General features: G+C 44.3%; 1 protein-coding gene across 1 annotated transcript in view; it reads left to right on the plus strand.

The window, feature by feature from the left end:
- Window positions 1-11,062, plus strand: part of C16H9orf3 (chromosome 16 C9orf3 homolog) — a 233,523-nt gene that overhangs the window by 6,501 nt on the left and 215,960 nt on the right. The window contains exon 2 of the mRNA XM_005355323.3: window positions 2,894-3,060. Within this exon, the coding sequence (XP_005355380.1) occupies window positions 2,894-3,060 (167 nt within the window). The remainder of the gene's footprint in view (window positions 1-2,893; window positions 3,061-11,062) is intronic.

Raw genomic sequence — 11,062 nt, forward strand, 5'->3', positions numbered from 1 at the left:
TTTTTTTTTTTTTTTTTTACGTTGCAGATACCCTCTATCAGATGTATAGCTGATAAATACTTTTTCCAATCTCTAGACTCCCTTTTTAAGAGGTTGATAATGTCCTTTGCTTCTTAAGAGAAATTTGTGTCAGATGTGGTGGCACACACCTTTAATTCCAACACAAGGAAGGGAGAGTCAGGCTGGTCTCTGTAAATTCAAGGCCATCCCGAGTCATAGGGAAGTAATCCTGCCTCAAAAGACCATAAAATTAAAAAACAAACAAAGAAAGCTTTGTTTTTGAGAAGGGGGCCTCCCAAATGCTTGGATTGAAGCATGTACCATCACACCTAGCTGAAACTATTTTTTTATTAATTAAATTTATTTATTTTACAACATGACCACAGTTTCCTCTCTCTTCTCTCTTCCCCTTCCTCCTTCCCCCTTCCCTCCAACCCATTCCTCTTTAGTTTCTGTTCAGAAAGGGCCAGGCCTCCCATGGATCAACAAAACATGTCATAACAGTTTGCTGTATGATTAAGCACCTCCCTTGTATTAAGGCTGGGCAGGGCAACCCAGTGTGAGGAATAGAGTCCCAAAAGTCAGCCCCACAGCATTAGGGACAGCCTCTGTTCCCACTGTTAGGCTTCCACTAGTATACCAAGCTGTGCAACTGTCACATATATGTAGACAGCCAAGGTTAGATCATGCACGCTCTCTGGTTTTCGATTCAAACTCTGAGCTCCTATGAACTCAGGTTAGTTGATTCTGTGGGTTCTCTTGTGATGTCCTTGACCTCACTGGCTCATATATCCTCCCTCTCTTCAGAAGGATTCCCCAAGCTTGGCCTAAAAAAAAAAAAAAAATCAAGTATCAGTGGAAAATAACAAATAACAGTGCGCAGAATTAGTGTAGTATATTGTAAAATTGAAAGACAAGAGCCTTGGCCTCTCAGAGTCTTGGATGCAGCCATGCTGCCAACAAGCCAAGCAACTGTAGCAGAGTCATTTATAACCAGAGCCTAATTTCTTTATGTGTAACATGAGAAGATTCCACGAGAGGGTAATCACATTCCTACCTGACCCCAGGAGTGGCCTCCGAAGGCCAAAGCCTGCCTTTGCCCTTGCAGGGAGCTTAACCATCCTACATGGAAAATGCCTCTCTTGAGAAAGTCCTGTCCATTTCAGTGCAACAGTGGCCTTTAGACTTGCCGTCTAGATGACAGTGATCAGTCCTAGGTTTGGTAATGGTATCCTGAAGTGGAATTAGAGAGAAGGGGTGAGGAGGCGATCGTTGACAGAACTTCCAAGCAGGAGGTTTGCCCACTGTAGCAGAGTCTGTATCACAGTTTTGTTGAAACACAAAGTTGTAAAAGTATTAGATACAATAATAAATGAAAATAAACTGGAAGCCTGGACACTTTGTAACCGTCAGAGACTTCTGGATAGTTCTGGCTTAGCTCCTGTGTCTGTGGCCTCAGGCCGGCCATTTGCCCCATTTTCCAAAGGTCCCTCAAGCCGCCCAGCAGTCCTGACCCTTTCAGGCTCCTGTCTCCATACTTCTGTAGTCAGCTTTCTAGTTGCTGGTTGCTGATCAAAGCCTCTGACTACGATTAATTTGATGGGAAGAGGCAAGCTTGGAACATTCCAAACCAGAAATCTGCTCTCTCCTGAAAAGTCCTTTCTGCACAGTGGTCAGCAGAGAATGAGCTGTTTCCTGAGTTCTCCATTCTGTGCTCCTTGAGGTGAAGAGCAAGCATGTTGGGCATAGATAGCTCCCCTTCCTTGTCTGCTCCATGAATACAGCTCCTGGCTTGCCTTGCTTGTCCCTGCTTAATTTCTCCACTCTACCAACTGTGTGACAGTTCTCTGTACTAAGTTATCTCTACTTACTAGAGCCTGCCCTGTCTTCTCTTTATTTATTGGACTTGGATAATAGAGGAAAACCATCATCCTTCATGGTCTTTCATATATCATACGGACAGGTTAATGTTCAATCATAATGACGTCAATGAAAGTGGTTTCTCTACAAGAACTAGTAGCTGGTTCATTTACACTGTAATTTAAGCTGATTAATTGACATTCGTCATAACTCCAAAACCAGAGTCTCATTCTTTTCCTCAGAGTCAGTGGTGTGCCTTCTCTGATGTAAGAATGGAGTACTCTGGTTTTGCAGGTCTTTGCCATCTCTGTCAACTGTGATTTAATCATGGAAAGGACTTCTGCTTGATTTGGGAGGGTTTATACTTGGAGTGACCGAGTCCTAGCTCTTGCTGTTGATTTCATACCTTGCTTTGCTAATGAGCTTATTACTACAGTCTTCCAAGCCTGGCTGCTGTGACCTCTGCCATCCTGTTTGTGCCAAGCCCTGTTCTTGGCTTCCACACAAGGATCCCACAAGGGCTCCATCTGAGAAGGCGGTTTCCAGGACTGGGAGGGTGGGTCTGCTTGCCAACACTGGCTTTGAGACCACCGCTTGTTTTTCCAAGATTAATAATCACAGAGATCTCCAGCCATGTTTTCTTTTCCAGAATACTTTCCAAAAAGTCAGTAAGAATGTCTCTGAAGCTTTTTTCCTTTGAAGGCAGAAATGCCTAAGGGGAGCATAAATTACAACTTTGCAGAATAGTATTTAAAACCTTATCCAGATTTTTTTTTTCTTAAAACACACACACCACACCACTTCCAACAAGCACACATTTTCACATATTTGATTCATTTGAGAGGAATAACCACTGAGCTATTGACATAGCTGGCCCTTGGCATGTTCCATTTCAATGTGCTTACAGTCAGCTCTAAAGCCTCCTGTGCTTCTTCTTGGAAAGCTCAACATGACCTTCCTGCCATGGTGGTGAGATAAATGACAACTCATTTTAAAGATTCTTCCCTTCTCTGTTTTTGTCTTTCCTCTACAGGCCATGTGTTTATACTATGGGATCCCCCATCAACAACAGGGCCCTTTTTCCATGCCAGGAACCACCGGTTGCCATGTCAACATGGCAGGCTACAGTTCGAGCAGCTGCATCTTTTGTTGTTTTAATGAGTGGGGAAAATTCTGCCAAGCCCACACCACTTCGAGAAGGTACTGTACATGGGTTCTGTCTATTTGGGTGTGACGCACACACTGGACCCAGGGACCCATCAACTGTGCTATAGCCTCTGAGGGAGCAGCTTTCCTAGTGAGATTGGAACAAAACCCTGTCAGACGAAGCACAGGCTTGCGGGGGGGGGGGGGGGGCACTTGGGAGTCTGGGCATGGGGTTCCAGACTGTCTATGCCAACGTTACCAATTCATAGTTGATTCCAGAGTCATCCTTACCTGGTGGTTTGTGGAGCAAAGTGGGTGTTCTTGGTTGAAGACTTCATGGAGCAGCAAGCATGGCCGTGGAAACACATTAGAGTTGAGCTGTGTGTGCTTTGGACGTGGTATCTGTATGCGGTTGCCTGTTTTTCCGAGAGGCAGTACTCAGGCTAGCCAACTTGCTGGGCTTGGAAACCTGAACCCAGGGTGTGTCAGAGATGGTGGTGAGAGTCACCCCATCACCTGGGTTTCTTGCATGGCGCTCGCTTGTTCTTTCACCACTGTCCATTTGATGTCTTCAGCACGCTGATGCCAGGAAACAGTACTCAAAAACCAAAGTGAAATAATTTGGAAGAATGACTCCTCCTACATTGTTTCCCGCCCCACCCCACCCCTGTCCCTAAGAGCCACGTGTGTCAAGAGGCGCTAAATTGTGACTATGCGTGCAGCGCCATCTGCTTTTTTTGCTAACACTACACTGAGTATTTCAGGTTGCCATGCACTTTAGAAACATAATTCCAAACATCAGCAGCTTTTATTGTCTGAGCACATCAGAACCTGCCTGACTCTCGCGTTGGCGGGTAGTTTGATCACCAGATTGTTTTCCTGTTATCAAGACGGTTGTATTAGGTTCCCAAGGAGGTGACTGGATGAATGAATGGTGGTGGGTGTGAACTGGGGCAGGTCGAGGCTGTGTCATGTGACCCACAGTACTTTCCAGGTCATGCCACCTTAACTAGTGTCCTGCGAAAGGGTGCCCGTGGGGAAGGCAAGGGTCCTCCTTTAGTTTGATAATCTAAACCATTACCTGTTTTCTACACGGAGAGGCTCAGGGTTGCTGAATTTATCCGTTCTGATTTGAGGCATCTGCCTCACCATTGGTTAGACTTGTTGCATATGTACCAGATTCTCGAGTTTAATAATTTTTTTTAAATGTAGAACCTTTAGATAATATACTTACAAATGAACAAAAGACATAAAAGTCTCATTTTGCTTTTTAAAATCTGGGGTGGGGTTGACCTTTTCATTGCAATCTGTTTGAGACAGCCTTTAAAGGTCCATGCATATACCATTTCTTTAAATTATTGGAGAATTTTATACATGCAAGATGTATTTTGATCAAGTTCATCCCCTCATCCCTTACATCCAATTCCTCCCCACCCCCGCTTTTCCCTCCCGTTGTATCTGATTAGAGCTACAGTGTGTGTATGGGTGTGGGACCATCCACTGGAGCATGGACTCGGGAGCTGCATCCCTGAAGAAAAGGGACTTTCCCTCTCCCAGCAGCCATCAGTTCCCAGAACCTCCTCAGCTAGGGGTGGGACTCCATTTGCTCCTCCCTGATCTGTACTGGGAATTTTGACTGGCTTGGTCCAGGTTTTGTCAGGTGCTATGAGTTTCTATGACATGTTCAGCAAATACTGCTTTGCTGCAGACATCCATTTTTCTGGCTCTGCAATCTGTCCTTGACTTCTTCCAAGAAGACCCCTGAGCCTTGGAAGAGGGGCTGTGAAACGATGTCCCATTTCTTATTCTGTGCACACTGACTGGTTAGAAGTCTCTGCACTATAAAAAGATGCTTCTCTGGGAGGGTTGGCAAATGCATTGGTCTTTGGGCACAAAGATAACTGCTTAGGAGCAGTGTATTGCTGTTTAGCAGAATGATAGCACTAGATTCTTCCATAGGACCCATGACAGCCGTCTTGGGTTTTTATACCAGTCAAAGGTATTAGGCATGGGTTCCATTTTGTGGAGCAGGCTTGAAATCCAGTCAGGAAGTGGTTAGTTGCTCCTACAACATTCATGACACTCTTACAGCCATGAGCATCTTTCCATGTGACAGCTGGACTGCAGTAGCAGCGGTGAGCATCCTTCCATGTCACAGCTGGACTGCAGTAGCTCACAGGCTTCATACCCTCCAGCACTGTGAAAGCTAGCCAGCAGGAATGAACCTTCCAGACCAGTACCAGCTTGGTTTTGCCGTGCTCTATGACTCAGGTATATAATATCTTCAGCAACTTGGCCTTACCATAAAGTTCTGGAAGGTAACTGAGATTAATAACAATCGCCTGCTCTGTTAAGGGGAATCGGTGGGACTCCACTGACAGCTCAAAGAGACAGAACCCATTCTAGCAGTGCACTTTTTATTTGATAGTCTGTGGTGTCTGGGAGGAATAATGTTCCCTGTTTTAGGGTAACTTCCTCTAAACCTCTTGTATAAGATACATATTTCACATACATGTACAATATACATACATACATACATACCTATGGAGATTCTGCAGTAGTAGGTTTCAGTGGCGTTTTCTTGTCCCCCATCCTTCCTGTCCCTTCTCCACTCTGCTCTTCCTCTCTCACCACATTAACCCTTCTGTTCCCACATTCCTTTTTCCTCTTCATGCTTCCTGCGTTCTGTCCTCTTTTCCTTGATGTTCTCTCCCATGGCTGCTTACTGGTTTCCTGACTTGTGTGAGTACGCTGATTTAGGCACATGCATCTGAATGTTCCCAGCATCCAACAAGAGAAAGAGCTGAACTTGCAGTGTTCGTGTTTCTAGGTCTGTTACCTCACTCAGGATGATTATTGATAGTTCCATCCATTTACGTGCAGATTTTACAATTTCATAGTTTTTACAAATGAATAGTAGTCCATTGTGTAAATATACCACATTTCCATTATTCATTCCTCGGTTGACGGACGTCTGTGCTCTCCATTTTGTGGCTATTATGAAAGAGTGGCAATGAACATGAACAATCAAGTATTTCAGTAGTAGGTATAGAGTCCTTTGGGACTAGTTTTGGAGGTGATTCAGCTGAGTCATATGGTAGATCTATCTCTGGCTTTTTGAAGAACCGCTACACTTATTTCACAATGGCTGCACCAGCTTTCTCTCTCACCTTTCCCCTCACTTGTCTTTGTTTTCTCTAGCTTAGCTATTGTAACTTGGGTAGGATGAAATATCAAAATAGTTTATATTTTTCTTATGGTCAAGGATGTTTAAAATATTTCTCAGCCATTTGTATTTCTTCTTTTGAAAATTGTGTTTAATTACATGCCCCAGTTGTAAGTTAGGTACAAACCTCCCATTTGGTGTTTAGCTTTTGAAATCTTTGTATATACTGGACATTAACCCTTTGTTAGATGTATAGCTGGTAAAGGCTTGTTTCCCATTCTGTAGGCTGCCTCTTCGCTGTACAGAAACATTTTAGCTTCGTGAGGTCCCATTTCTCAATTGTTGGTCTCAATGCCTGTGCTACACTTTTTGATACAGGGACTCGTGTCCCCTCGGCTACCCTCAGACTTGCTATGTACTATGGTGTAAGCAAAGCGCTCTACAAGCTGAGCTCTGCCCCAGCCCAGTACCGGTCCCTTCTTACTGCCCTTCCCCAGCTTCCTGACAGCCTGCCTCAGAGGCACCTCAGCTGATGGCCACACTCGCTCAGCTTTTGTCTTTCGCAGAGTGAACTGCACTTGTGTGCGCTGGTCTTCCTTTAGAGCCAAGGGAAGTTTAATACAATCTGGGATTCAAATGCGTTTTCTTCTATATTTTGCTTTATGTTATATCTTTCAGAGGTACTGTTATTGTTTTAAATTTATCCAGTTTTAATCTCTCTCTCTCTCTCTCTTTTCTTTTTTTTTTTTTTTTTGGTTTTTCGAGACAGGGTTTCTCTGTGGTTTTGGAGCCTGTCCTGGAACTAGCTCTTGTAGACCAGGCTGGTCTCGAACTCACAGAGATCCACCTGCCTCTGCCTCCCAAGTGCTGGGATTAAAGGTGTGCGCCACCACCGCCCGGCGTTTTCTTTTGTTTCTTGAGACAGGGTTTTTCTATTTTACATTACAGCATTAGCTGTCCTGGACTCACTCTAGACCAGGCTGGCTTCGAACTCACAGAGATCAGCCTGCCTCTGCCTTCTGAGTGCCGGGATTAAAGGTGTGTGCACCACCACCCCCAACTCTATAGTTCATTTTCTAATGTCCTCCTATACTTTGATTGACTGTGAAATGTGTTCACGTATGAACAATTCTTGACTTAGATATTAACTTTTTTCTTCAAGTAAGGACTGGATGAGGATGCTGGCTGTCTTTGAGCATCTCTGACCTTTCTGCCTCACTGTTCTGTAGACTCCACACCCAGCCCTACTTCACTGTTTTCCTCTGAGATAGCTGCTATTGCTCTCACCACTCACGTGACATTCTGAGGATAAATCTTACATTAAGGTTTAATTTTTGAAAGAAGTTTGGCATTGCTGCCCACACGCTCTTTGCCTTTTGAAATTTTATGTAATTCAAACTTTAACTCTAGATGTGGTACCTTCCTTTCTAATTGGCTGAGCTGCAGTGTGAGGTACTTACTCTCAATGTGTATTTTAAATGTGTCATTCAATGATTTGACACTGTCCCATAGTAGCACAGGCCATTTCCATCACCCAGAGGGCTCTTGGTGTGCGCTTATTCCTTCTGTGTCCCTGACCTGATTTCCATCTCCAGGGGTTAGCTCTGCTGTGTATTCCGGTGGGCCTGCCTTCAACTCAGCCTGCCGCTCCCATAAAAACCAGCCTTCAGTCCATGGATAGGATTCTTGGTATGAATGAGCCTCGTTCCACCCACTTACCTATTGTAGACAGATTGTTTGGGCCAGCTCAGAAATTATGCTCTAACGTCACATCTGTAACTTCTTTAAAGCCATGGCTCTCATTTCTCATGGTGAACTCCTGAGACTAGAATGTCTAGATCATGTGATAAACATCTGTTTTTGCTTCTAAACTTAAATTGAGGTTCATTGTCTGCCAGGTCCTGTCTCAAGTGCTCTCATGGTTTTGTATTCTTACCCGCAGCATCTGTGAGCTCTGGTTGTTGTTCACTATTGCGAGTGCTTAGCACAATCAGTCTTCAGAGCTGGCCCTCAAGGCCGTGTGAAATGCTGTCTCACGGTCTCAGTTTGAGTGAAATGCTGTCTCACGATCTCAGTTTGAGTGAAATGCTGTCTCACGATCTCAGTTTGAGTGAAATGCTGTCTCACGGTTTCAGTTTGGATTCCTCTGTTAGCTGATTCTGCTGAGCACTTTTCACATGTTACTGCACATAGGTTTTTATTGTAGAGCATCTGTAGTTCGGTTTTTTGTTTGTTTGGTTTTGGTTGTACTCTTTTGGGGGCCCACCACTCCGCTCCCAAATAAGTACATTCTTATTTCTGAATGTTAAACCTTAGTTTGGCTTGTTTCTAGCCAGCTTTTCTTTCTTTTTTTTAAAGATTTATTTATTATGTATACAACATTCTCCCTCGATGTATGCCCGCATGCCAGAGGAGGGCACGAGATCTCAGTACAGATGGTTGTGAACCACCATGTGGTTGCTGGGAATTGAACTCAGGACCTCTAGAAGAGCAGCCAGCGCTCTTAACCTCTGAGCCATCTCTCCAGCCCCCTAGCCAGCTTTTCTTAAATTAGCCTATCTTCCTTTTGCCTCTGGGCCTTTATCTTTCTCTATTCTGTATTCTCTTCTTTCCTTCTTACTCTGTGGCTGATTGTGTGGCTGGGTGACTGCCTGCTGGTGTCCTCTCTCCTACCCTTTTTCTTGCTCTTTCCCCCTTCTCTTTCTCTTCTTCTCCTATTTATTTTCTCTGCATGCCAGTCTCTTATTGGCTGTTCAGCTTTTTATTAGACCAATCATGTGTTTTAAACAGGCAAAACAATACCGCTTTATGGAGTTAAACAAACACAACATAAAAGAATACAACAGCTTTGCATCATTAAACAAATGTTCCACAGCATAAACAAATGGAACACATCTTAAACTAGTATTCCACAGCGGCCTCTGCACAGGTTACTTGAGGGTTCTGAATGTGTGTCTTTTGTCTGTAGATATGCGAATTCTTTGTCTAATGCTAAGACACAGTGCTAGAGAGGGAACTGAGAGTCCTAATCTCGCAGGCATCAGGAAATGATCTGAGTGTCACACTGAGTGAAACTTGAACAGAAGAGACCTCAAAGCCCACCCCCACAGTGACACACTTCCTCCAACAAGGCCACACCTCCTAATAGTATCACTTTTTGGGGGGGCCATTTTCTTTCAAATTACCACACTCCACTTCCTAGCCCCCAAAATCTTGTAGGAATATCATAATGCAAAATTGCATTTAGTCCAACTTCAAAAGTCCCCATAGTCTATCACAATCTCAACAATCTTTAAAAGTTCAAAGTCTTTTCTGAGATTCATGTAGTCTCTTAACTATAATCTCATAAAATCAAAGTCAAAAAGTAGATCACATACTTCCAACATATTATATCACAGGATATGCATTACCATTCCAAATTGTAGGGAAGGGAGCATAGTGAGGGAATACTGGACCAGAGCAAGACCAAAAACCAACTGGGCAAAGTCCAAACTGCATCTGATGTCAAAGTGCTCTTCAGATCTCCAACTCCTTTCAGCTTTGTTGGCTACACCACACTTCTTTTTCCTGGGCTGATTGCATGCCCTGTTAGCAGCTTTCTTCAACAGGTATCCCATGGCTCTGGCATCTTCAACCTTGGGGTCTCCGAGGTAATCCAGGCTTCAACTTTGTACCCTCACACATTAACCTCTCTTGTGCTCCATTCAGAGACACCCCTGACACATGCCTGGCTTCAGCAGCTTTTCTTAGTCCTGGAAGGTTCCATAATGCCCTCCTTCTATCCTTAAAATCAGGATCACTTGGCTGAAGCTGCCAAGTTCTACTGTGTAAGCAGTAAGGGCTGGATGCTTTCACACACCAGCATCCTGCAGCCCGCTGACAGGTTCTGTGCATTGCCTGTTTTCGTAAAGAAGCTTTACTGGGTTATGGCTGTTGCCTGCAATGTCTTCCAAGTGCAGGTGAGAATTTACAAGGAAGAGTCACAGGACCAGAATCTTTGTTCTGATTTCTACCCCACTTGCCTTTTATCAGTCTGTCTATTTAAAGATTATCATTAAAAATTAGAATAATCAGGAGACTGATAGGAGCAAGAGTTTAAGGTCAGTCTGGACTACACAGTGAGACCCTACCCCCGCCCCCAAAAAATAGAAAAAAATTAAACTAATATTTTCACAGAAAACTTCAGTATTTCCAGGAATATTTGTGGGCCTTTTCCTTAGAATTCCAGGCAAGAGCAGGGTCTTCATAGAGATGCTTGGGGTTTCCTGTTCATGGCTCTTACACCTCACAAAACCTTTCCCAGACCAACCCAAGGACAGATTGAGGTTGAAAAGGAGAAAGAACTCTCCCTGGAGCTCATCAGAGGACAAGCAGGGAACGGTACTGCTGAAGCCCGTGTTGACTGGACTAGGAGTGGGGGTGGGGGTGTGTGGTTGGGAGACGTGGTCTCCCTCGGCCAGGCCTGCCTCCTTGGGTCCTCCACTCTCCTGTGTACAGTCCTGCCCAGCCAGTCTGGTTCTGTCACAGTGACACACCATTAGCCCCTTTAGCACGTTTACCAGGTACTGGCCAATTTCCTGAGATGTAAGCATCTCGGAGCCAGTCACAGAAATGGCAGCGGTCCTTGGGCAGGAGACATCAGAAGAGAGCCCTCTGAGTCTGTGTTCCACTAGGAAATCATCCTTCCTAACGATTTGTAAAAGAAAGCTAATGGTCGGGGCCATCCACAACAACCATCGTAAAAACTTTATTACCAAAATGGGGCACTGAGCTGAACAGAAAATTCTCAACAGAAGAAGTTCAAATGGCCAAAAGACACTTAAGATCATGCTCAACTTCCTTAGCGATCAGGGAAATGCAAATGAAGACAACTTTAAGATACCATCTTAC

The sequence above is a fragment of the Microtus ochrogaster genome, chromosome 16 (assembly GCF_000317375.1).
Source record: "Microtus ochrogaster isolate Prairie Vole_2 chromosome 16, MicOch1.0, whole genome shotgun sequence".
Lineage (NCBI taxonomy): Eukaryota > Metazoa > Chordata > Mammalia > Rodentia > Cricetidae > Microtus > Microtus ochrogaster.